Source organism: Chroicocephalus ridibundus, chromosome Z, assembly GCF_963924245.1.
Source record: "Chroicocephalus ridibundus chromosome Z, bChrRid1.1, whole genome shotgun sequence".
Taxonomy (NCBI): Eukaryota; Metazoa; Chordata; class Aves; order Charadriiformes; family Laridae; genus Chroicocephalus; species Chroicocephalus ridibundus.
Genome location: NC_086316.1, coordinates 83,675,401 through 83,702,985, shown reverse-complemented (window position 1 = coordinate 83,702,985; position 27,585 = coordinate 83,675,401). Strand labels below are relative to the sequence as shown.

The window sequence follows — 27,585 nt, the reverse complement described above, 5'->3', positions numbered from 1 at the left end:
GTGCTCTCAGCTGAGGAGGAGACTTCTGGTCTCCTATTACCCAACCAGGACTCCCTGGGAGGATGGTAAGAAGAGATTAGTTTGTTTGTTGCGTCGAGTAAACCAAAACGTTGGTTATCCTCCTTGTCAGGCTCCTGAGGAACTCAGAGATACTTAACAGCAAACTGAATTAAGGCCAGAGGAACAAAATCCTGTACCCAGTCGTGGGAAACTCCTCCTACTCCTTTCCACTGTAGACAAGGGAAACCATGAAACATGACTCTCTCTCCCCAGATCTGGAACAGCAGAAGGGATTCCTGCAAAGATGGAAACCATTAGGAGGCAATTACTGGAGACAATGATGAAGAAAATCTGGTCACTCATCAATCCAGACGCTGCAATCCAACAGTAGCCTGCTGGTTACACATCCCCTGGGCTGGAGGTGGACCTTCAGGACCCAAAGGTGGTTGAGACAGACGGATAGAGCCACCCAGTCTGCGCGCACAGGGCGACCGAGCCACCCAGACGGCCGGCTTCATCCTGCCGGGCCGAAGACATAATAACCCTGGGAGAGGAGGATGTGATCTCATCCCAAGGGTCCCGGGGAAACACAAAACGTGGAAAGAAACGGCAGCGAGACCATCGCACTTGATTGCGACGGGCTCCACCCTGGCTCGCCCGGACGCTCTCTGCTTTCCTGGCTCCGTGGAGAGAGAGAGAGTGCATGGCGGCAGACGCAAACAGTAGTGTTTACATCCCATTGAAAAAGGTTTTTGGGAACTAACAATGCCTGGTACGGAGGGCGAAGGAGAAAAACAAAACCACGCGAGGAGGAGGGACCATCCTGTGAGATGGTATCTAGCTTCATTTCTTTATCTGCCCTAATTGCTTCCTCTGCCTTCTCCGCGGGTCTCAGAGAAACAAGGGTGGCATTTCCCCTCCCCTATTTAAAATACGCCATTACGGTTTTAATGCTGGGACGAAACGAGGCGCGTAGCTTTCCAAGAATCTATGTTCCTGCCCGTCAAATACTCAACGGAGTGGCTGGGCTCAAAGACATCGTGCTGCCCACCTTGTTTTGGTCTGTCCTCATCCACTCCCACGTAACACCTCATCTCCTTCACCTTAACTCTGCCCTTTGCCCGAAAACGATGCTGATCAAAGGGAATTTTTGTTTTGCCCACACGAGCAGCGTTCACAGCAGGGGTTTTGCCAGCTCAGCTACGAGGGTCTGCGTGCACGGGCAGCTTTTTGCACGGCTATTTATTTATTTATTGCACGGCAGGCGCGGAGGCACTGGGACATCCATGCCGGGAGCTTGGTCCTACAGCCAGACACGCGCCCGTCCCTCCTCTTTGCAGACCCCTGCTCCCGCGCGCTACCTCCTGCCACCGCTCCGAAGGGCCGCATCACCCCACGCATCAGTGTACGCTGCTTGCTCCAAATCCCAGACTTTTCTCTCCGCTCTTCCTCCTCTTCGGGATTCCCACGACGTTTCCCCACTTGGTTGCTCTCCTCATTTCTCCTTCCTCCCCCCGTGTCTCTGACTCCCAGTCTCCTCTTTCTCCCTCCTTCCCCGCCATTCCCTTCCCTCCCATGCCTGCATCCCTCATCCCACCTCCGTCCTTTCCTCCTACAAACCGCTTGCCAGTTTGTCCCAGTCCCGCCAGACCGGAGACCAAAGCACCGCTTTTTGCAGAACCGGATAGAGAGGACCAGAAGGGGACTTTTAGGAGGGGAATAAGTCCCCTTCTTCATAGAGGACTTATTTTCTCTGCTCAGATCCGGCCTGGTGGAGCGACCTGGGCGGGAGGGTGGTGTGGGGTCAGAGTCTTTTGGTCCCTTCGGTGCCTTGGTGCCTCTGCTCATTCAATAAAGGGAAAATCCCGTCTCATTCTCTGACTGGGAGCATGATCTTAAAAATCCTAGCATCTCATTACACTGTCAAAGACCCTTTTTTTGGCTCAAAAAGGCCGATGCTTTTTTTAAAAGCGAGAGCGATTAAAAAAAAAAAACCCAAAAAAACCCAAACCCAAACCCCAACCAAAAAACAACACCCGACACGTTAAAAGATACAATTTTCTTTTCCAAACGGCACCACCCTCCTCGCTCATCCGACTGCAGCCGGGAAGGTTTTCCTCTCTCTCTTCCTCTGAAGGAGACAGTGAAAAGGCAGTGCCCTCTTGAAGTTCAGACGTTAATTACCGCGTTGGAATATTTTGCTAAATTACACAGCATGGCCCCAGGAGATAACAGGCACTAAGAGAAGGGAGGGGAGTGGATGCCCGTCTACACGCTGCACCGCAGACTCAGACGTGGGGGAAAGGCAATTAGACGGGGTGTATTTATCCTCCCTGCACCCCCCCCCACCCCACACCCCCCCACACCCCCCGGAGGCTTTCAGTTAGCAGCGCCGAGCAAGGCAGGGAAGCGGTGGGAGCGTGCCAAGATTTTAAACGATGCCGAAATGGGATCGTCTCTGCCAACCAGACTGGAGGTAGGAGACGAGCCCTGCAGAGGAGCAACTCTCCTGCCCGCTGCCAGCCTGCCGGCTCTGCTAACCCCCCCCCGCCTCTGTGGGGCTGATTCACCGCTCCTGGGCGCTGCCCTCGGTCCCCCCCGGGGTTGCAAATAAGACCGTAAAAGCATCTGTCTTGGGTCCGGTCAATGCCCACATCTCCCTTACGGGTGGTGATGCTCAGGGTGATACCCCCGGAGTAACCCACCCAGCCCCAATAACCTCCCCCCCGCCCCCAATTCCCCTCCGCGAATTGGTCCTGCAGCCACAGCCTCCCGCACGAAGGAGTTTTGCAGTTTAATTAGTGTCTCTGTGACGAGCTGCTTCCCGGGGTTTGCTCCGAACCTGCCCCCAACAGCCCCGTCCCACGCACCCGTGGGGGCTGAGAGTGGGACGGTGCCGCAGCAAGGCTGCTCCCTCCCACCCCTGGAATCCAATCCCCTTGTATCCAAGGCAGGATATCATGGGTGGACAACCAGATGGGTAAAAAAACTGGTTGGGTGGTTGGGCTCGGTGTTGTAGCTATTGGGTTACAACCCAACTCCACCTGGAGGCCAGTGATGAGGAGAACCGAGGCGTCTATCCCGGGACCTGCCCTGTTTAGCATCCTCATCCGTGACCTGGACGAGTTGAGGAGCATGCTCTTGTGAAGTTTGGAGATGACACCATGTTGGAGGGAGCACTCAATGTGCTCAAGGAGCTACCATCCAGAGGGATCTCAGCAGGCTGGAGGAAGGAGTCAAGAGGAACCTTCAACATTCAACAAGAAACAAGCCCCGCGCAGGAGAAGAGCACAGGGGCGCAGGTAAGGGGTGGGAGAGGGTTATTATGGGGGGTGAGAGGGGGCAGAGCCCACCCTGTGGGACCCCAGGCGGCAAGGTGCCTTGAGGGGACCACAGCGACATCGCCACCTGGCATCCTCTCGAGCTTTAGGTCCCGCAAGCCAGTTTTTCCACCTCCTCGCGCTGCTGCCGTAGGCAACTGCTCAGGTTACCTGGCTGTAAAGCCAGGTCTGACTGCGGAATGGCGTCATGAAAATAAACAAATGCATCCCAACCCGACACCAACCAACCACCTCGGCTGGAAGTGGCTCCTCCCGGCAGAGGGATGGCAGGAAGGTGGCAGCTCCCAGGCGCCCAGAGCCACCTCCTGGGTTGGCGTCCCAGCAACATCTGCTGAGGGCGAGATTGAGACACAAGAGGAGCCAAACCTCCCGACACCGCTCATCTCTGTCCCAGCGTCTGCAGAGCACGACTGTGGCTCCAAGCTGGCTGTGATCCTTCCTTCCCTGAAGACCTCAGCCACCACCAAGAGCTGGGCCAGGTCCCTCAGGACCCAGTCCTAATAATACTTCTTCTTCCCAGCAGCACCAGGGGATGAAGCAGGGGGGGCAGCGAGCTGGACTGGTACATGTCAACCCCGTTGACGCACACGCAGCCTTGGGCAGCACAGAGCTGGATGAAGAACAGCCAGCTCCAACCACGCTTAGGAAAGAGCTAGGAAAGGCAAAAGTGGTGATAATCAGTGAACAATAGATGGCAAATAATATTATTTATTATTTCTATGTCTTCACGACATAGAAGCGCCACGGGGCGCTTGTTGTACCAGGCACAGCGCTCTGGAATGCTCCTGCCCCGCTGATGGACCAACCGACATTTGCTGGTCCCAACCCATTTTCCACATTTTGCTGACTCTGCTGAAGGCCACAGAAAAGAAGAAACACGGCCAGGCTGCAAGAACTGAAGTCCTTCGGTTGTTCTCCCGCTTTTAGTTGCTTTTGGGGGGCGTGCAGTGCAACGTGAAGTAGCGTTGGAGCGGGGCTGAACGCGGTCCTCGGTGTTTGGGCAGGGGGCAGAGGTTTCGGGGCAGCAAGGATGTCAGCATGTTCACTCCCCACCATCCCGGAGGGGCAGAAGGAGACGTACGGGGACAAATTTGCCGCGGTTTTGCAAAATAAAGCGAGGGCAGAGTTGAGAGCACATGGACTGCGGGGCTGGGAGAAGACAGCGGGACATCCGTCTTGCTTAGAGCATGGAGCACGGGAGCCAGGACAACTTCCTAAAACTGCTAAAAGTGTTTTCACTGAGCCAGATAAAAGATTCGCAGGGGAACGTGGTCCTGCTAGATGCCACCACTGGTCCTACGTGAGGCCAGCCAGGGCTGGAAGCAGGCAAGGGCCGAGCCCGTGGTGCCCTGCCTGCAGCAAAACCATCCCCAGGGAAGGCCTTTTCCCAGGAACAATGCCCTCTTCCAGCTCGCCCTCAATTCCCCGAAGCTCCAAGGGAAGAATAGGAGGAAAGCTCTTTCTTTTATTTCTATTTAGCTTCTCTGCTTTGTTATTCTTTTCCCAAGCTCCCCAGATTTGACGGCTGCAATTAGTCCTCTGGTTCTCATCTGCAAAGGGGCTCTCCTCTGCTCACCACACAAATCCTTCCTTGACCCCAACCGTCGTCAATGCCGCTCTTCGGGCTGGGCTTGGGCATCCCATTTCCCTTCTCCAACTTAAACGACGCAACGTTCCAAGCAGAAAAACCACGTTTTGATCTAAAGCACCACCCAAACTCACCGTGCTCCATCAAACCACTTCAACGAGAGCTGGACCCACCTTTTACTTCTTTTGGAAAACCATCTCCTTGCCTAAAATCCCAACATTGACCCCACCAGACCTTGTTGTGAAGGCACTCTCCGCCTGCACAAATCTCACCCCAAACCCTCAGAATGGTTCTGGAATTTAAACTTTTTGATCCTTTGGGGCCCCAGCTCCCGGGAGAGGCAGTCACCACGTCAAGACACGGCGGCAGACGCTTCCTTCTCCCCCCACCCTGTTTTCCAGCAGGTAGCTCAGGCAACGGGAGCAGAGGAGGATGCGGCAGAGCCCCCCGGGGATGAGGGCCTTGGTGCTGACCACGTTTGTGCCAAGGGGCACAGCCGCTCCTTTGGTTCCCGAAACGCTGCCCGGGCGAGACGGCAGCTCCGACCCAACTTTCCTTTGCCGCGATTAAACACCCGTTCCCGTGGCGGACATCGAAACGCAGCGGTCTGCCTGCTTCCCCGAGGACGGTGATGAACGCCGCTTCGACTACCCAGCAAACCCTGGCATTTATCACTCCAGCCTCGCCTGAAATGAACTTCTCTTTTGATTTCTTTCTTTCTTCCCCCCCCCCCAGCCCACAAAACCAACCCATCCACACCGCTCGATAAATAACACCGGCGGTGCCACCCGACGCCCCAGCTCCTCCTCGCCGGGCCACCCAGCGCTGAGGTCCTCGCTGCCGTCCTCGCTTCCTCCCGCCCAGCCCCGCTCTGCAATTAATGATGGTGTTAATAAGCTTTTACTGGGCCGGGGGGGAGGAAAGGAGCTGGAGAGACGAAGCTTTGCAGGGGGAAGGGAAGAGACGTTCCCACCTCAGTCATCGGGCAACTTTCCCCTTCCTCCTGCTCACTCCCTCACTGACCTTTGGCCGAGTTTGGCAAAGCTATAAAGGAAAAGGGAAAAAGGAAAGGAAAAAAAAAAAAAAAAGAGAGAGAGAAACTAAAAAGCAAGAGGAGCTGAAAGGACAGGCTGAGGGAAGAGATGTTATCTCACCTCTGGTAACGATTTATCGCAAAAGGATGGAGGCAGAGGGAGCTAAGCCGGCTTCTGGGTAGAATGGAGGGGGCTTTGCTGGGGGATGCCCAAGGCGGGGGGAGTTAGGGGTGTGGGGCTGAGATTGTACACGGGGACATATGTGCTGACCAGCAGGAAGGGGGAAAAAACCCCCCATGCTGAGCCCTACTACGCCTTGTGAACCTGTCCCGAGGCGAGCGGAGGTCCCAAACCTCGCAGACCATGGTGACACCCCCTCCTGCCCTAGGAAACCAGCCCGTGCGCTTCATGAAGCTCATCAAGGGATGAGCGCTCTGCACGATCGGGGAGCTTCCACCACCTCACGGAACAGCCGGCGGGGCCAGCCCGTGCGAATGTCCCTGTCCTCTCCTGGGTGCAACTGGAAGAGCTCACCACCACCTCCTCGGCTGCGTCTACAGCCTGGCTTTGGCCCCGGCAACCATCTCAGAGCCTGGCGCCTCTCACTGCTGGTCCTGGTGGTCCTGGTCTCCCGGCTTGGGACTATGCGGCAGGATTAGGCGCCCATGGCAAAAAAACGGTGCCAAGATGAAAACCCAGCCCAGAGCCATGGAAAAGGAACAGCATGGGTCAAGGTCACAACCCGGCAGAGCGAGCAGCCACAGACCAACCATTTCGGGGCAGAAAAGCGGGAAGACTCAGGCTCACCCATGCCAGCTAAGCTAAGAGTCTTCTTCTCCGGCAAACAGCACCATGGGGACAGAGCTGTCCCGCTAAGGAACGGAGAGACGTATTTTTAAGGAGCAAATTTATGCGCGACGTCTTGATCTAATTAGTAAAGGCTTTTTATGGAGCTGCCCTGCAGCAAAATATGTCCCCGATACGTGAAATTCATGTCCTTCCGCGCACCTCTAGGTTGCCACCGTGTCCCCGCAGACCGGCGAGGCGACAAGAGTGACGGCAGGGCGACGGCACGGCGAGGGCAGACAGGAGTGGGCAGGGAAAGGTCCTGGCAGAATCGGGGCTGGGTTGTGTCACGACTGTGATGGGAAGCGGAGGGGAACGGGGACTCTGCTAGACGCCAAGATCTTCCCCATAAGGTGACACATGCCGCTGTGGGCAGAGATTTTGGGGAAGTTAGGCTATTCTTAGCATCCCTCTCCCACCTCCCCCTCGGGATATGCGCGCCTCATGGCGACGCTCGGAGTCTTTCTCACCGCTACAGTCACCGCCCGTGAACCCCACCCACAAATATCGCTGCGAAGAGAAAATGTTTACGACGCGTTCGCATTCAGAGAAAAACCTCCCATGCGCGTCAAGACAAAAAAAGTCATCGCCGCCGGTTTCTTCATCCTTCCCTCGCCCAAGGTCTAGCGGAGAACTTCTTTTGCGGCGCGTTATTTACGGCCCGACCGAAGCGCTGCTGACAATTTGAGATTCACGGCTCCAACCCTGGGCAAGGCAGCAGATATTTTTCGGAGAAAGTCTCCTACGGACGGCGGCGGGAGCACAAAACCCACCTTTAAAATAGGATGGGGGAGAGCCCTCTCCCGCTCTACTGAACATTTAACACTCGAGTTGCCTTTTCTGTTTGTCCTCACTGAGGTTTCTGCCACCCACCCGAACCGTGGGGAGCTCAGGCTCTGAAAGGAGCTCATCAGGAGCTCAGGTTCTGGAATGTCCCCAACGCTGCTGGTCGGGCTGGGTTTCTGCTGCACTAGGTGGGGAGTAAGGACTTACGGGACCTCACCTCCCTCCCTCTTTCCTCTCCTCAGTCTGTCTCATCTATTCAGGTGGCTTCACCCGCTTTTAAGAAGCTTTTTGGCCACTTTGGTGGGGATTTTCACAACGTTGGGATTTGCAAACTCCAACGTTGGGTTCGCAATCCCGACCGCTGGGCTCTGCAAACCCTTGGAGAAAGGGGTCCTGCTTGGAGCACGTGCTTTTGAGTAGCAGAAACACAATATCCAGGAAAATCCAAGCATCCCTGCAGACGTAGATGCTTTTGGGGTGAGAAGTGTTGATGCTGGCAAAGCGAACCTTTAGGAATCACAAAGCCAACATCTCCGGATCGTGGGCACCTCAGCACTGCAACGCAACGGCTTGGCCCGCGGGTGGAGAAGGACAAACTCTGAAGGCGTTTACCTCCCTGAGGCAGGTATAAATGGGGCAGACAAGGACTCGAAAGGGCTCTCCGGTGCTGCTCCTCATGGTGCCGAAGACCTCGCAGAGAAAGGTGATGAACCCCAGCCAGCGCTCCACGTCCCGCTGCTGCAACTCCTCCCGCATGGTGAAATCCTTCTGCAAGAGGGACAGAGACAACAGGCCTGCATCAGCAAAACCGCATCGCCATGGGAGAGGCAACGGCTGTCTAGAGAGAGAATTAGGAGGAAATTGAAACTCAGGGTGGGGGGAGGAAGACAGACAGACTGACTCTTTAGTAACAGCGGGGAGATTACTCAACGCACGCGGAGTGGCTGGAATTTCAACACAGCAAAGCCACCAGAAAGCAGGTACTGCAGAAATATCACCAACCCCTGCAATAACTGTCACGGCTTGCGCTGGAGACGGCGTCCCCCGCACCCTGCCCTCTCCCTCGCACGGACGCGGGGACTCTTTTTCCGTCGGCACAGCCAAGATCAAATGAAAGAGGCAATCAAGAGGTTAAATGAAACGCAGGGGAAACACAACGGATGCTGGTGGCCAGGCTGGACTTGGTGCTCCAGGTGGACCTGCCCAGCCCGTTCATTCCAGTATCTTCAGCAGACCTGGCTGGGGGCATCCTAATGGCCTGGCTGCTCCCTGGGGTCTCATGAAATTACAGCGGAGACTGGCTCCCTGCCCGACCAGGAGAAGATCAGGCCAGCCCGGGCTTGCCATTAAAAGGTCACCCTGCTCTTGAGCTGATGGTTGCCATGACCAAGGATTATCCGAATGACGTGATTTATGGAGCAAACTCAAGAGGAAGCGTGCGGGCAGCCAGCTGCCTCCCCACCTAGGGAGACAAAAAGGGGTTCGCCCGAAGGCAGGATACGAAAAGGGATGCGTGTGTTGGGAATGCGCGGCAAAGAGCAAGGGGCAACACCGAAAAGCGAACAAAAACCTTTCTAGAGGACGGCACAAGAGGGTGCATCGCACTCAGAGCCAAGAGGGTTTCCCTGGGCTCGCAGCGATGCCGCAGAGCCCATCGCAGGATGTCCCACGCGACTTGGCTTGTCTGTCTCCATAGTGACCTCCCCTCGGTATTAAAAATTAGCAGACGCTACGTAGGGGCAAATGAAAGAACGGGACAAGTTGGTTCTCAACACCGGGCGTCCCCAGTGCGGCTCGCACGACATTGGAAATCCAGCGACGAAATAAATTCTTCTATCTTTTTCATCGCGGTTTTATTCCCACCGCCCGAGACGAAAGGGCTTCCGCTGCCGCGAATGCGCCGATCAGCCGCCGCGCTGGGCAAAGCCGGGAAGATATAAAAGCCACCGCACCAAAGTTCGCCCTCACGGCCCGGATAACACACGGGAGATTTTTCTTTTGAAACAAAGGTAAAAGTCAAGGAGCTGCTAAAGAAAGCCAGGCAAAAGCGCGACGATAATTTTTCATGACAAAACCGTACGCGTAGAAGATGCAAGACAGGAGCTATTTATATGTCTCATTACAAAAGGGGGGAAAAAAAAAATAAAAAAAATAACCTATTTGCATATGCAGGAAAAGGCCTTGTAAAATAACCGAGGCACTTATTAGCCAAAGAGCGATGAGTAATTCCTCTCTACACCCATTTCTATAAGGCAATTGCCCAACTGCGTCTGCGACTCCGAAGGCAACCTGTAGCCAAGTCCCGTCGGGTCTTTGCAGACTGTCTGGGGGAGTTTGCGGGGTTTGCCCTTTCATTCTCCAGCCAGTCCCAAGGCGGTGGTGGAGGAGAGAAGTTATTTGCCAGCTCAGGTTATCACCCCAGAGTTACCAAATTGGTCGTTCTGGAGTTTTCACTTGAATTTTAATTAAAAAAAAAAAAAAAAAGGTCAAAGAGAAATGACCTCCCGACTATTGAGAAATTAAAAAACCAAGCGAGAGCGTCCCGTGTCCCTTGTCTGGACTGATGGAGACCTCCAGCTTCACCCACCCATAGAGGTCACCCACTGGCCACCTCCACCCTGGGACAAAAACCACCCTTTGAACCCTTCCTTGATGCTCCGAGACCTCTCCATCCCCTAGCACGGAGCTGTCTCCTGCATCTCATGCAGCATCCCACCCGAGCCATCCTGCCCCTCCCAGGCTGGACAACCCCCAGAAGCTCCCTTGTCCTGCCTGGGAAGGTCCACACTGATGCGCTCCGGGAACCAGGTCATATTTCAGGATCCCTGGGGCACGCTGGGAAATTCCTAGCAGCTCGAGATAACCGCATGGGCTCTGCGGTCCCGGATTATTGGGAAAGAGTAAAAACCACCGCAGGAAACTCTCCTCCTTCCCGTTCCTGTTTCAAACATATCGCCCGCTCCGCAGCCTTGCAAGAGAGAAAAATGACTCCTCAACATTTTCTCTAAAAAAAAAAAAAAATATTTTCTGTAAAAAAAACCCATCAAACCAACCATCCCAATAAAAACTTTCCATAAAACAACCACCAAACCAAACTCAACAGGCCCGGGATGGCAGCTGGACAAGGAAGGATGCCACCACCCAGCACCCTCTTTTTTTCATCCTACGGCACCCGGTGGGTGATGCCACCCAGCAGAGACATCAATGAAGACTCTGCCCTCAACTTTGCAGCTGAAGAAGACCCTTCAGAAGCAAAAGAAAAGGGACTGGGGTCCTCTCCCAACCTCCCCCCCCAGGTCACAAAAAAGCTTGTGCAGACTTTGATGGACCCCCACGAAGGATGGGAGCAGGGGATGGAAGGTGGGATGGGTGCAGAGGTCACCGTGAACATTTTCACCCAGAGCGTGATACCACAGTGGGAATAGTTTTGCTCCATTTCCAGCCTCGGGTTGGGCCAAATTTCGCAAAAGGGGTTTGTTTGCAGGTACTCTGCAAAAGGGGGGAGTGACATTGATTCCTTTGACAAAGTAGGAAAAGCACCTCGCCAGAGGTAGGCATTACATTTTTTGGACCATGCCTGCCTACAGGCAAGAGTTGGGCTTGTCAGGAGCTGAACCTCCACGGTAGCCGGACGTGCTCTCCTGAAGCATCCTGAGATACCCATCTGCTTTGGCCCCGCAGGGTGATGCTACACCAGTGTCATGGCACGCACAAGGAAGGTAGCCCAAGGAGCTTCGTCCTTAACATTTGGCCTTCGGACAGTAGGTTTGACCACAATCACGGCACGCACAGACGGGCAAGCCAACAGGAACGCCAACCGTGCAGAGGCATCCCACCTCCCTTGGGGTTCCCGTGTTTGAGGAGACCGCTGCTGTCATCTCGGTAATTTGGTCAATGGAATTACGGGTGCGATTCACCCGGCTGCACATCGGCCATGCTCCCAGCAGGACCTGCAACCATCATGCCAGGCATGGAGAACTCAGTTGCTTCCCCAAAGGGTGCGCGACCAAAATGGATGAGCCAGACCAACAGAGTGAGAGAGGTGAAGAGCTGGCTGGTAGCGAAGAGCGGCTCAGCAGAGAAGAGAACTCATGTCCCACGCACCTGAGGGACATTTGATGGAGCCGTGCCCTGACCCGCAGACCTCCACACCACTGATGAGAAGCCTTGAGGAGGTTGAAGAACGCTGAAACCAGACGGCCGGGTCACTGCCCTGCCCAGTGAACTTTATTTGCTCTGGAAATGCCTCACGGAGTTATATAAAAATAACCTGTGGATTGGCTTGCCCCATGCTTCGGTGGTGATGTCAGGGCAGTAAGCAAATTATCTTTCATCAGTTTGGCTGTATTTTTAAACACAAATTGTATTACTAATTTGGGGGTGCCCTGGCCTGTAGATAATCTGGGCGCCTTTACTTGGATGACCTTCCTTCAGTGCCCATAGTTTAAAATAAAATGTATTTATACCAGGTAGGAGGGTTGACCTCTCTTCTCTGCCTGGTTTGGGAGAAGAGTTCATTGGAAAACCACGTGGCAAGTGGAGGGATGCCGAGGGGACCTCTAAAGAGGTCTCTTACAGGACAAGTTTGGGGCATAAACCTGAAGGGCAACCACGTTCATCGCGTTGGGCCTCACCACGCGTGATGGGTACATCAGGGGTGGCCTGTGTTCATGTGTGACAGAGATGGGCCACGGCTCAGCCCACCTTCTGACTTCCCCCGTTGGACCCTTTCTAAGCTTGGCTGAAGCTCCTGCCAGCAATGGAAATGGAAAACACCTTTATCTTGGGGCTCTTCGCTCTTGCACCCACGTGAAAGCCCACTCCTCGTGTCAGTGTAGAAGCAGCTCATGCAACGCTACCCCTTCTTGGCCCAAACATGAGACCTCTTCAAGACCATGACCAAGCTAGAAGAGCCAAAAGGACTGGCCGCTCCATGGGAGAGGAGGAAAATCCATCCTCTACCATTTTTGGTGGGCAGCAGAGTCAAGCGGGACGAGAAGTAGCATTTTGCCATCGGGTCTAAGCCCTCGCTCCAGCCCAGACAGCTGCAGCCGAAAATTCATCCCTTGGGAGTTCGCCACGCTTTTTTTTTTAAGATGAGTCCCAAATAACTTTTCCCCGGATCCGGGCCCACCGGCTCATGGGCTGACTCTGTCAGCAGCAAGTTAGAGGGCAAAAGTTTAGCGCGGGATGAAAAGGAGGGTTAATTTAAGCATCGCCACCTTCTGACCGGGGGGCACGGGGTGGGGAAAGACACAATTTGGGCTTGTTGCGCTGTAAACGCAGGGCTCTTCCTCCGGCAGCTCTGCCGTCCCCCCGCTCTGCTGTTTATTCAGTCAGCGTCAAGGAGGCAGGAAATACTGAGTCAGAAATGCCGCGCACAGAGAAATATATAACGCTTAGATATCGGTGCTAGGCGCTCTATAAAACGCCGAGAGAGGCTGCGCTAAATACTTCATCTCACTGGCAACGCGCGACGAAAGGCTGGAGCCTTAAATGGCTCTTTGGAAAGGGCCTGAGACAAACAAAACGGGTGGGAGGAGGGTGGCGGTGGGTAGCGGCTGGGGCAGCATCCGTCCCTTGTCGCTCTCCTGGAGGAGCGCACCCTCCTCGCCAAACCCTCCTAGAAAGGGCTCCGATAAATGACGTTTTGCACGCTTAACGCATTGCTGCGTTATTCCCTGTTTATAATTTAAATAATACTTGCGTTTAGGTCCCGGCTTGGAGAAGGCTCTGGAGCATAGCTTTGCTTTCTGGGGAGTATAACCCAGGGAGATGAGTAGTTTAGAGCACCGGCATTCAGAAGAAGCTCAGGAGGTGGTGGAGAAACCAGGGAGTGATCAAACACCTCCGCCCATGGATGTTCGGGGTCTCACTGAGCACCTCGAAGCAGAGCTACCACCCACAGCTTCATCGGGAACATCTCACTCCACATGGACACCACTACACAAGTCCCTTTGCTGTACTAAACCGCTGGAGATGGCGGGCCACGAGGTGGGACTATCAGCTCTTCCATGGGTTCTTCTCACCCACAGCGACGCTCCCAGCCTCTCTGCCTGCACCACGCTGACACTCCCCGAGGACTGAACCCTACTGAGATGCCACCACACCATCCCTGCCCATGCTACTGCCAGCACAGGGACAATAAGACAAAGCAGAGTAAGACAACGACAGAAAACCTGCTTTGTGTCAACAGCTTCCACGTAGGACTGGGAAACAGCAGCTCAGGAGACTGAGATTTATTTCCAGTCCTGTGTGGGCTTCCATCACCTCTGCACCCTCATTTCCCAGCTGGCAAACGGGAACGATTTACTCATCTTCCTCTGCAAAGTGCTTTGGGGCGTCGGACTGAGACATGCACATCACGGCAATTATTATTCCCCCAACAAAGGAGCTATTGACGTTTAAAGCAGATAAAGCTTTTAAATTACAGATGACACCCTCTGCCCAGCCTCACAAAGGTCCCGGCTTCACCCAGCCATGAGGCATTTCACTCCCACAGACTTTCATCGCGCCGGTTCCTCCAAGCTGGAGCTGCACCAGATGAAGGTGCACCGGCTTCTTCTCGGGGTCGCTTTGGGATGCGCAGAATCCTACCGGTGGCCTTCAGCGTGGACCTGGTTTCACGATGGCCACAGCTCTGTGGAGGTTTCTAATCACAGAGGTCTCCAAAATGCATGGCAAGGTGAAGGTCCAGGTTACCAGGACTGTGACCACCCTCCTGTAGGCACCCTACCACCCATCAGTCGACCACCAGGTGATATATGACTTGCATTAAATGCCACTAATTCTACAAGAAGAACTCACCAAAGATCCTGCAGCCACCGGACAGACACGAATCGTGCTTATTCCTCTCAAAAGGATTTGGGCAGGAAGGGGAAAGTAAGGTCAGAAAACTCCTGGTTTTTCTGAAGGAGATGCTAAGCAAACTCCCAGGAGAAGGAACATCCATGAATTTTAAATTCCTCAGGTTTGGGTAACCGAGGCTGCTGATAACCAGAGCCAACAGGAGCTGTGGGTACTTCCCGTGTCTCCAAACGCCCCGAGGTGACCAAGCGGGTGGTCATTTGAACCTCCTGCCCCCCGGTCTCACCATGACCTCTCCGTCTGGCTGCAAATCTGGGATCAAGAGCAATTACCCACCCAACGTGGGCGTCTCATGGCTCGAGCCAGCGATGTCTCTGAGGTCCTCGGAGGCTGCAGAGGCTCAGGCAGTTAATTATTGATTTAGTTGAGGTTTAAAGCAGCCAGGTGGGAACGTAATGATGGATGTGCAAACAGAAAAGCGATGCTCTTCACCTAGCAGTTGCTAGAGATCTTGGAACACTGTCTCAGTGGAAGCTCTGAGATGACCAGGAGGGTGAAGTAGCATGGTCTGCAAACACCATTCCGTCCTGGTGTAAAAATCTTCTTTAATGACCCTCTGAGTGCAGAGAAAGCAGAGTAAGGAGAAGAGGAAAGGAAATCCCTTGGTCTCCTGTTATCTCCTTCTCCTTTTCTCTCGCGGAGGGGAAACGTCAGAAATGAGATGTGGCCACATCCTGGGAAGACACAGTGTCCCACAGGTCAGCAGGGCTTACGGCTCTCATTTCCACCAGAACACATTCGCATCTCCACCGAGTTACCAAGGCTTATACCGTGTTATCGCAGGACTATATCCAAGCAGGACAACGCACGGAGCAGAAATTCTCCGGAAAAGAGTGTGGAATGCTCTGGGAGCTCTGGTTGCTCCGCCAGAGGATGTCTGCCAGCACCTCCTCCAGCAGCACCCAGGTGACAGAGCTGTCTTCCTCCTTACTTAATTTTTATTGCCACCCTTCCTATCTAGCACCGTCCTGGATTCCCAGACATGGGCCAGGGCGTCAGCTCAGCTGGATAACAGCAGTTTATCACCACTTTAAAGCCCCCGTTATCCCATGAACCCGGACACAATCGCGCAGCCGAATGTCGTCGCTTGCCCCCAGCTACATCTTACAGCGAGCAGAGGGACACGGACCCACAGCAGGACACACGGACACCGGGAAATAACGAGCCTTTGGAGAGCCAGAAGCCAACCTCTCAGTCCCGTGGAGAGGGACTGGCAGGGAGACGAGGGACCGTGAAGAAATACAAATTAATTTTCTCGCTGGGTTGTCGTCAGAGCAACTGGGACCCAGTTCGACCCAGTTTGACCCAACTCCGCGGACACCCCATGGCTGTAATGCCCGGAGGAGGCAGCTCCCGCTCGGCAGGCTGGCTCCTCCGGTGTGTTGCAGAAGATCCTCGTTATATTCGTTTACGTCCCGGTGGGTGCTGCGGGAACCCTGTGGCAGCGACGCGTCCTTTGCCTTTGCGAGCGTGCGTGGGAAAACCTCGGGTTACCTTTGGACGTTGGGAAACACCGTGTGAGTCCTTTCCCGGGCAGCCATGCCTGAGACGGGGACAAAGCATCCATGTCCCCAAGAGCATCCCGTCCCCGGGCCAGCAATCCCCTCCCTGCTCCGTGGAGGCAGTGGGAAGGGAGGGGATCAAACCCAGCGGATGCTTGCCCATCCCAGCATCCGCAGCGGCTCTGGCACCCCCACTGCATGGAAAAATATATGAATATAAATGTCCTAGCCCACAGGCCACGTTCCCTGAAGCATGAGCTCAGTGTAAAACCACGCAGCTTTGAAGAAATCCTCCAAAAATGCGCAGAGGGGCTGTTTTATACGGGTGGGAATGGTTTGACGGACAGTTTCGAAGCCCTTCCCCGCATCAAGACAAGGTCCGAGCCCCAACGCCATCCCCAGCATCTGCTCAGAGGCCACTTTTGTGCCTGAAACAATGCCCATCCCACGGCCAGGGCCAACTTGGGGCGATGACCAAGACCTCCATGGAGGCTGACGGATAGATCCTGCTTGCAAATGCCGCAGGCGGAGATGCCCAGCCTTGCACCCCGGAGGACGCGGCAGGGACCAGCTGGCTTTTGCCAGCGGGCTCTGCTTTTTTATTTTAAGCCCCGCACATGCCACGCGTCCTCTTTATAAAGGCGGAGGTGCCGAGGGGTCTGTGGAGACGGGCCAAGTTTGCAAACAGGGATGTAAGAGGAGGAAAAGCGGCCGCGGAGGCGGGTGCTGCTTCATCCAGGTGCCGTGGCTGGAGAAATTCCGCTTGCATTTGAACCGAAGCTGCACCAGCCTGACCACGGATGAATGAGAGCAGGCAGGGGAAAAAAAAAAAAACAGGCAGCTAATCCCGTTTGCCGTCGGGAGCTTTTCTGCACGGGTGCTCCTCGGGCTCGGCCCTAGGAGGGATTTTCCTGGGTGCCCGGGAGCTGGCAGCAGGATGCTTTCCCTGCGGGATGCTAAGCCCTTTCTAGAAGCGAGTCCGTGCTTGGTGGTTCTTCAGCATGGGGCGGGACCATCGCTCCGCTGAGCTGGCTGCGGCGTGCAAGACACCGAAGCTTGGCCTCTGCTTCTCTGCGGCCAGGACCTATGGATGAATGAAGAGCTGGTGGCCTCCTCCATCCCCAAAACCTGCCCCTGAAGTGGAAGGTCCTGAGCTGGGTGGCACAGGGAAGTGGACGACCTTTGGATGGACCTCAAGGCACACAGATGGCTACAAACAGGTCCAAAAGGCCCAGGGCATTATAGAATCGAATGGTTTGGGGTGGAAGGGACCTTTCAAGGCCATCTAGTCCAACCCCCCTGCCATAAGCGGGGACATCTTCAACTAGATCAGGTTGCTCAGAGCCCCGTCCAACCTGGCCTTGAATGTTTCCAGGGATGGGGCCTCCACCACCTCTCTGGGCAACCTGGGCCAGTGTCTCACCACCCTCATCGTAAAGAATTTCTTCCTTATATCCAGTCTGAATCTTCCCTCTTTTAGTTTAAAGCCACCACCCCTTGTCTTGTCCCAACCGGCCCTACTAAAAAGTCTGTCCTCATCTTTCTTCTAAGCCCCCTTTAAGGGCTGGAAGGGGCTCGAAGGTCTCCCCGGAGCCTTCTCTTCTCCAGGCTGAACAACCTTAACTCTTCCAGCCTGTCCTCAAAGGAGAGGTGTTCCATCTCCCTGATAATTTTTGTAGCTTCCTCTGGACCCGCTCCAACAGGTCCACGTCTTTCCTGAACAGAGAACTCCAGGGCTCCATTATGGCCAGAGATCTTGGCTTTCTCCTTGAAAAGAAAGCAAATAAAAAGAAAGACGGACGCGCGAAAACGTGGCGGGTGGGAGAGCGCCGGGGGGTCCCGCGGGCAACCGGCCAGATTCCTTGTGGGATGGGTTTTCCCTTCATCTGCCCGGCGACTGAACCGCAGGGGCGAGGAGGCAATCGGAAGGGTTAACAGACTCGCAGCCAGAGATATTCGTGGCACCCAGAGTTCGTGTAAAGTTTCATACCGGGACCCTTTTCTAAATTCTTTCGGTCATGGGAGAAAACATTGCAACTGTTTAGTCTGCAGGGAGGTGGTGGCTCTGGCCCAGCACTCGACGTCGCTGAGCAAACATGCTGGAAAGCAAAGGGCCTGACAACCCTCTTATCTCCTCCGCCTGCTTTTCACCCCCACTCTCCCCCCCACCCCCGCCCCTGCCCCGCCATGGCCAAGCATCCGATGGGCATCGGGTACCGGAGCTCCCTGCTGGAAACGCAGCTCTGGGCTCCCTGGGATGAAGGACAAGGCATCGCTGAAAGACGGGACTTGGAGGTGAAGTACCAGCCTGCTCAAAAATGCTCTTTAAACAAAAGAGCTCAGAAAATCTTTCTCAGGGGCTAATATTTACAAATGCTATGAAGCCAGGGAGCTTCTGCTATAGCAAATGTTCTATTTGGCTATTTATTTTTTTTTTTAAAACGGACGTAAAAGACGCATTGATCTGTTCTGCTCATCCCCTCAAGCATGGAGGTATGGAGCACGCCCTACACACCCCGCAATGCCTCCGAAGCCGCCCGTCCACCCTGGAAAAGCTGAAATTACAGAAAAGAGCTGCAGAAAACAACATTAACCTGCAAAACCCCTCGATCCCTCCAAACTTTCTATCTCTAAAGGGATGCTCATGGTTTCCACGGCCTATTTTGCAGCCCGTTGGCGGAGCGGCTGACTGCGAGCATCACCGTGTAAGACCGCCGGACGGCATGGGCCGGAATATTAAAGAGACACAAGAAAACACACCTTACTCTTATTAACGAAGCCGAAATGGAAAGGTTTTGTTTTTCCAGCCTGACACCATATCCTTCGCCGGCGCACGTTTTGCTCTCGCTATCTTCGCTTTCGGTTCCTGCTGCTTCTGGACTGGAGGCGATACCGCTGGGTTTCGGTTCCCAGCGTCGCTAGAGATGCTTCTCCTAGCCCCTCTTTATTAAAAAAAATAATACGTAGAGCCATAGTAATAAGAAAAAAAAAATAAAGAAAGAAAAGTGGAGGAATTTATCACTGGGAGGGGAAAAGGAAGCGTTGGTTTCGGATGCTCGGCAAAGGGGGGAGAGCATGGGGGGGACCCCATGGGTGGCAGCACCGTTGAGGAGACCAGAGGACGTGTCACGATGGGGTGGCATCATCCGGCCACGTATCGTTTGGTCCTTGTCCTCAAGACTCGGATGCTGTGTTTCGCACCGGGATCAGCCTGACGAGGACCCGAAACAATTCTCACGCGTCTCATTCCTCGCCCCCCCCACACCCCACCCCGCGTATCCTCTGGCTCCTGCGCTCCTGGGACTCGTCCCACCAAAGCCACTTTCACACCATGGTTTTGCATTTGCTTGTTTCGATGGCAGGAGCAGGAAAAGATGCGGCGGTGCCCAATGATACTCCACGGCAGCATTGATCCTCCAAATCCCGATTTTGACGGGTGGGTACACACCAAAATATCCAGCAGCGAAAAAACTAAGCCTAATCCCGGCCGGGGGGGGATGCTGAGGGTGCCCACGCTGCGACACCCACGCTGCAGATCCCACGGGACTGTCCTTTCAGGGTGCCACCCGCGGCAGGCCAACTCTAAAGACCGGCCAAAATCTGCTCGGGGCAGGCTGGGCTTGAGCGTGTCAATCAAGGCCACACGGTTGGAAACCGAATTTGGTACAAATTCTCGCGGCTCGGCTAGAAATCCTTAAAAAATCAGAGATTTCCTGCTGGTGAGCACAACAGCAGCCCCCGTATCCCGTGTGCCCGCGGCCGAGCGATGCCAGGGATGGGCAAAGCACAAGCTTATCCCATTTTCCTCCATTCCCAGGAAAGAGAAAGAGGTGCTGCCCTCCCCAACGTCCTTCTAGCCAAACCCCAGCTGACACTGGCACCTGCGTCTGCTCTGGCCTTGGCTCGGGAGGTGACGTCCCTGGCGCCGCAGCGCTCCTCTGCCAGTAGGATGCTTCATCCCTGAGCAAAGGGACCAGGGGACACAGGGGTTTGCAGGATGGGTCCCAGGCAGGGCGATGCATCGCAGCGTCCCCATGAGCTTCCAAAAATCCTGTTCCCCGGCGAAAGGAACCAGCTAAGGGCAGGGCTGGGGATGGCAGGGTGGCCGTGGGCACCGGCAGCAGGGATATTCCAACCCCCGCAGCATCCCGAAATCCCCACCTCGGGACGGCGGCAAGCAGCTTGAGACGGATTTATGCCGGAGCAGGCAGGAGCAGATGGTCTGGCAGGAGGGGGCCGTAGGCCGGCTGAGTCCCTGGGCTGGCAGGAACGTGTTCCTGCATCCTGGGGTTGGATTTGAGCCCCTTTCAGGAGAAAACGGAGAGCCAGAGCTGATGCCTGTCCGGCCAGTTCGGAGAGGATCTCAGCACTGAAGCGCCCCCCCTGCCTCCAGCTCGGCGGGTGGAGGGGGGGGGGTCCTCTGGCATTTCCTCCCCTCTCAGTCAATGGATAAATGGATTTTGAGGCTTTTTTTTTTTTTTCTTTTTTTTTTGCTACCTCTCCTACCAAAGCCCCAGGGGGACCCTGCGTGGCCCCCGAGCATCCTCACCCACCAAGCAACGGTTGGATCCGGCCCAGAGCTGCAGGCAGGCTGCAGGCAGGCCGCAGGCAGGCTGCACAGTCTGCAGTCTCCACCTAGAGCCCGGCGGAGCCTCTGCCTGCGCGTTGCCTCCCCGCTGCAGCTCACGCAACGGGTGTGCACGGGTCCCACCACCCAACCCCCCCCCGCCCAGGTCTGAACTCGGTTGTGCTTTTAGCAGGCAGCAGAAACAGGCAGCAGCTCAGCCAGGGATGCTCCGGTCATTCCTCACCACCAGCTTGCGGGACCAAGAGGAACCTCCGCTGAGTCCCACCACCACTGGAAGATGCCCTGATAGGGCGTCCACCGGCCAGCGGAGATGATGGCACACCAAGCGCCATCCCTGAGGTCACGCCACGCGCTGGACCAGGGGCTGGTCCCCACCATAGGAGCCTCCGGGGTGAAAAAGAGCCAGGAGAAACCACGCGCAACTTATTCACAGAGTAAAGGCGACGGCTATTTTTTTCACGACGCGTCTGAGCATTGCCATATAAAATCTTACCGGCACATTGAATTCAAGTCAAATATGCCATTCTTTAAAACCCTGAAGGCTTTTTTTTTTTTTTTTGGCAATTTATTCCTGCTTCCCATCAATCTCAACTCCGTGATGCTCCTCTACTGAAAACTAAACACCTCCTCTGCGCAGAGCTGTGAGCGCGGCTGCCTCGGGGGTGGTCTCGGCTACCCGCAGGACAGCGGGGACAAGCCCTTGGCATCCCCTGTGATGCCCACTGCTACGTCGATGGCCCTGTGGCCACTTCCAGCTGCACCTCAGCTCCTCGAGGGGCTGCGAGCCCCGAAAGCCACCCCCGGGCTCGGCTGAGGAATGACGTGCAGTGTAACCCCACAGCTGATTTAATTTGGGGTCCGGCTCAGCTCCTCCCAGCTCAGAGGGCTCCTCGTGCTTACGGGGCACCAGCTCCTGACCCTATCCCCTCCTTCCTATCGGTGGGAAACTTTTTGCCTTTTCTTTTTCCATTAAAACCCCCAGATCTTGGGTTAAACCTCTTTTGGCGCTCCATTAAACGCCCCCCCCCCACCACCCTTCATCTCACCACCGGCCTCCGAGGAGGCGATGCCCGGCTCTCCCTCGCCACGTTGCCGCATCATGGAAAAGCAGCGAAAGAGACGGACGGTTCTTCCAACTACGGCTCCGCTGGGGAAAAACGGCGAGTTTAAAGCACGGAGGTCGCTGTTTAATCCGGGGCTCTCCAATAACTCACAGAACCGCGTGGGACCTGTCTGCCAGCGGCTCCCGTAACCCCGACGGCGAAGCCCAGCGAGCGTTATTACTACGGGCCGGCGGCGATGGCTTGGCCAAACTCGCGGGTTAACGAAGGGGCCAGCTCTAATTGATGCCCGGTTCTGCCCTTCACCTGCCCGGCGCGGGGCAGGATGCCAGCCCGTTCCCCTGGCTCCCTCTCCTGCCCGCTGCCGACGCTTGCACCGGGTTCCGTTCGGCCCCGGATGACTACGCCAAAGCGTCAACAAAAAAAAAAAAAAAAGGTAACGTAATAGGAAAAATGGAGAATTATTAAACGGAATAAATAAGAAAATAGAAAAATAAAATCGCGACACCAATAAAAAAATAAATAATAAGAAGAATAAAAATGAAATAATGAATATTCTGCTACGGAATTACAAGGCGTCTTCCTAGGGACAACTGCGGGCAAATGAGAGGGAACCCGTCTCCGTCCCACTCCTTCTTTTCTCCGCGCTTGAGAGCAGGAGGATGCAGGCAGCTGGGGATGCTCCTCGGAGCTCCTCGGAGCCAACCCGCTCCAAGCCCACATATACACACCATATATATGCGTGTGTGTATGGATTTAGAATTGCCTTTGAATTCCCTGGGTGTACGGAAAATAAATCCCATCCGCAAAGCTGCATTTCGCAGGCAGCTTTCACTGGTGAGTCCCACAACGGTTTAGAAAACGAGGACACTGCTGTCAACACGGAGTACGGTGTCCAGCGCTGGAGTCCTCAGCACAAGAAGGACACGGAGCTGTTGGAGCGGGGCCAGAGGAGGCCCCGGAGATGCTGGGAGGGCTGGAGCCCCTCTGCTGGGAGGACAGGCTGAGAGAGCTGGGGGGGTTCAGCCTGGAGAAGAGAAGGCTCCGCAGAGACCTTCCAGCCCCTTCCAGTCCCTCAAGGGGCTCCAGGAAAGCTGAGGAGGGACTCTGGATCAGGGAGGGGAGCCATGGGATGAGGGGGAATGGTTTTAAACTGGAAGAGGGGAGATTTGGATTAGATCTGAGGAAGAAATTTTTCACTGTGAGGGTGGTGAGCCCCTGGCCCAGGTTGCCCAGAGAAGCTGTGTCTGCCCCATCCCTGGAGGTGTTCAAGGCCAGGCTGGATGGGGCTTGGAGCAACCTGGGCTGGTGGGAGGTGTCCCTGCCCAGGGCAGGGGGGTTGGAACTGGATGTGTCTTTAAGGTCCCTTCCAACCCAAACCATTCTATGATTCTATGAACATCAGCGCAGAAATGTAACAAGAAAGGGTTCCAAGCTCTGCAAACCCCCAAATGAAGATGTTTACACAAGGGCAGCACCATTTTGCTATTTCTCCGCCTGTGCTGGGCTCCTGTGGGGCTGGCAGAGCCCATGGACACCTCAACTCTGAGGTTCACCATGGAGATGTCCCTCATCCCCCACGCTAAGGAGGCTTTCCCCATTGAATCACCACCTCACCTTGGGAAGAGCTCATCAAACTCTTCTGGAAGAGAAACCAAAGGCAGCAACATTGGGCTCGTGCACAGATCAGAGAGATGGATGCAGTGCTCCTCCATGGAGCTGAGCGCGCAAACCCTCATCGCTGCAGCACTCGATACACATATATTTCTGGCCTTCGGGTTTGCTCCAGGGACCTCGGGACCTTTTTTTCCCCCTCCTTAAATGCTACCTATCTTTCAGTGAAGCAACCTCTCTCATGTCTCTTGGGAATGTCTTTTCCAAAACAAGCAGTACCACTGTGTTTTCTGTGCACGAATGGACCATCTGCAATTAACTTCAGTTAAAAATAGACACGGTAAGAGGGACGATGGGTTTTGCAGTCAATGCTGGACATGGCGTAGAGGTCCGATGCTCTCCAGCCATGCTCAGCTCCTCCTGCCCTCCACCTCTGTCAAACCGCAAACCGTTCCTCACCGAAGACCCAGACCTTAATAATGTTAAGGGGGGGGAAAAAATCTGTCTTTCAGCTTTCACCATGTGTATCTTCCATGTCTAAATTCCCACAGAATCCACTCTCATTACCACCCTCAGCGTCTTGATCCTCAGAACTCCTACGATGCAGAAACATGGTAAGCACTTCTCTTTGCATCCTGACTTACCGAGGGGAATCAATCAATTGTCCAGTACCTAATGCCACAACATCTACATCCCAGGAAGGGCTTCAACCTAAATTTTCCTCTTCCATCCTCTGCCTGGGCTGACAACGACAGAGTTTTGGCCACCTTCCTGGTTGAGCCCCTCCAGAAGCGGTCGCGCCAACCATCTCAAACCCAGCCGAGTCCACCAAAAGCCAAGCGCGGCCCCTGCCAAAAAACCCTGGCATTTGACTCCAAGATTCTACAACCAGAGCAAAGAACAGCACCGAACCAAGGAAGGGCCGTTCCCGGGGCATCAAGAGATTCAACGAAGATGATGCAGAAACCCCGCGTGGGTACGCGATAGGGTATGCGATAGGGTATGCCATGGGGCATGCGATAGGGTGTGCGAAAGGGTATGCAACAGAGTATGCATTAGGATGTGCGTTAGGGTATGGATTAGGGTGTGCAATAGGATATAGAACAGAATATGCATTAGGGTGTGCAACAGGGTATGCATTAGGGTATGCAATAGGGTATACCATAAGGTACACATTAGGGTATGAATTAGGGTGTGCCATAGGGTGTGCGATAGGAAACACAATAGGGTATGCATTAGGGTATGCAGTAGGGTGTGCATTAGGGTATACCAGAGCGTACGTAATAGGAAATGCAATAGGGTATGGATTAGGGTATGAGATAGGGTATACCATACGGTACGCATCAGGGTATGCAGTAGGGAATGCAATAGGGTATGCATTAGGAAATGCAACAGGGTACGCGTTAGGGTATGCAAGAGGGTACGCGTTGGGGTATGCAATAGGGTATACCATAGGGTATGCAATAAGGAATGCAATAGGATATGCATTAGGGCATGCAACACGGTATGCAATACCATAGGGTACACATTACGGTATGCATTAGGGTATCCCATAGGGTATGCAAGAGGGAATGCAATAGGGTACGCATTAGGGTGTGCGTTAGGGTATACATTAAAGTATGCAATAGGGTACGCGATAGAGTATGCATTAGGGTGTGCCATAGGGTCTGCAACCGGGTACGCGACAGGGTATGCATTAGCGTATGCAATTTGGTATAGCTCAGGGTATGCATTAGGGTATGCCATAGAGTATCCAACGGGATATCCAACAGGGTATCCAATAGGGTATCCAATAGGGTATGCACTGGCGCATGCCGTAGGGTATCCGATAGGGTATGCATTAAGGTATGCCATAGGGTATCCAACAGGGTATCCAATAGGGTATCTAATAGGGTATGCACTAGCGCATGCCGTAGGGTATCCAACAGGGTATCCAACAGGGTACGCATTAAGGTATGCCATAGGGTATCCAACAGGGTACCCAACAGGGTATCCAATAGGGTATGCACTGGCGCATGCCGTAGGGTATCCAACAGGGTATCCAACAGGGTATGCATTAAGGTATGCCGTAGGGTATCCAACAGGGTATCCAATAGGGTGCGCACTAGGGCACGCCGTAGGGTATGTTGTAGGGTATCCAACAGGGCATGCAACAGAAATGGCCCTTCTCCACCGGCACCAAGGCGTTTCCAACCACAGGGACGCAGCAGGCGCTGGCTGGGCGCCCGCCGGCGCACCCCCTGCGGCGGCGGGCTCTGTGTGGAGATGTGCATTTCGTGGTGGCGCGGCTTTTTTTTTTCTTTTTTTTTTTTTTTTTTATTAAAAGAAGGTATCAGCCTTCTGTTTGATGTGCTGTTGGCCGCCGTTGCTAAGGGGAGCAGTGTACAATTACAGCCCCAGTGATGTCCACTCTAATAATACACTTGGCTCTGCATAGCTCGGATGCAGACACGGCTCGGCTATAAAGAGCACGGCCATTTCGACGGAGGAATACTCCAACTTATGTTACATGTGAAGGGTTCGCGGCACATTGCTTAATATCCCCCACACCGGTGGAAAAAAAAAAAAAAAAAAAGGCACCGCAGCCTGGCCACGCCGGTGAGCGAAAACTATGACAAGCAAAAACCTCTCGCAGGAGACTTACTTTCAATTTATTAATTAAGAAGGAATTTCTAGAGCGACGAAGAAACTATATATGTGTTCACCAGGATGTTCTCGCGTACCTCCATCCTCCCAAGCTCCCTGGGACCAATTTGGCCAGCTCCATCCCAAAGGCTTGAGCAGCCCAAAATTGCTCCTTGCACCAAACTCAATGAGCGGAAAATCAAAGGCAATTAACGCCCCCCCCGCCACCGCTGAACCCCCGTGTGGCAGCATCTCCCCGAGCTCGACCAGCCGGCCACCCCCAAGACTCCCCTTTCCGCATCTCCCTTCAGCATCCCGAAAGGTTTGCAGCACTTAAATTCCAGGCTCAGCCCAGATTTGGGACGACGACACAGAGCGAGGGATAAATTCAAATCAGAATTTTCCCTGACAGATCCCCTTAGGGCTTGAAATGGTGTAACGCCGGCCGGGGGGACGCTCTTTAGAGGAGCTCTCGGCAGGGAGGGGGGTGACGCGATGGCGTTCCCGTGCCGCGGCGCTGGCATCTGTTTTGGGATCAAAACAAGTCCCCTGAGATAAGCTGTCAACACGGGCAGCCCCCGAGCCACGAGCACCTTGTCAACAGCTGAAAACACAAGAGGAACCAGGTTAAAAAGACAGTTTGTTGCCTGTTCGGTGGGAAAAATCCTTGCTGGATATAGGGATGCCGTCTGTAGGTACCGGGATGCTGGCAGGGTGGCTCAACGGGTTAACGCATTAATTTATGAGATCCTCCGGTGGGGCTGAGCCGTTGCCATCGCGGTCCCAAGAGAAAGGGACAAACAAGCTCCTACAAAACAGGAGCATCTGCTGGGAGCAGATGGGGGGGCGAGCGGTCCAGCCCTAGGCGCCAGCAGCACAGGGGGGGGATCACGTTGATCCCGATTTATCACACCCCGGCAGAATAATTCCCCAGCTCGCCGGTGCTCGGCAAGCCGAGCTCCTTACATCCGAGGATCGGATTAGTCTGAAAGGTGCCAGAGAGACATAAATCCAGCTCTGGAGCAAGCGTTTCATTAAAGTTTCTTTTTTTTTTTTTTTTTTTTTTTTTAATTAATGGTAAATTATCTAGAAACGGCTGATGGAAAATATTTGATGGGCTAGGACTGGAGCTGGGTAATGTTACATTATCAACTATATATATCGATATATTGATATTATCAACACTGTATCATCAACCGTGTATCAATCTATCATATCGATGTATTAATACATCAAGATAGATCCGTATTACTCCATAAAATCCATATATTATCCAACATACCATACTGCTATTGATAACGCATCATGTAGAAATACCATCAACCCCCCCTTATTTCCCATCAAGGCAACTCCAATGAGGTTTTTGTGCTTCATACCCGGGTCTGTCTCCAGTCAGGGGTATCAAGCCCAAATGTATCACAAATATTCCCAATTTAGGGCTTGACCAAAGGATTGCAAGAATCTGTGGTGAATGCATCTGATTATTTTGGTCGGAAAAAGAAACTACGCTCGGAGAAAGTCAAAGTCCTTCACTATCAGAAAGGAAATGTTAAATTATTGAATTTCACGTAGCACTTTGCTTTTGACCTGTAGAGATCTGTCGCCTTTTGCCCCATCGAGACAATTTTAATAGATGTGCAGTTTGGGGCTGAGCAAATCCCTTCGACGTATTTTTCCGTGCTCCAGCCCGTGAACTCAGTCACCCGCACCCCCTGCTCAGTCTTTGCATTTCT

At 54.1% G+C, this 27,585-nt stretch overlaps 1 protein-coding gene across 5 annotated transcripts in view; it reads right to left on the bottom strand.

Moving 5' to 3' along the window:
- The window catches only part of CTIF (cap binding complex dependent translation initiation factor), a 158,727-nt gene that overhangs the window by 14,069 nt on the left and 117,073 nt on the right, over positions 1-27,585 (bottom strand). For all 5 annotated transcript variants that reach the window (XM_063320459.1, XM_063320460.1, XM_063320462.1 and 2 more), the window contains one exon: positions 8,208-8,363. In XM_063320459.1, the coding sequence (XP_063176529.1) occupies positions 8,208-8,363 (156 nt within the window). The remainder of the gene's footprint in view (positions 1-8,207; positions 8,364-27,585) is intronic.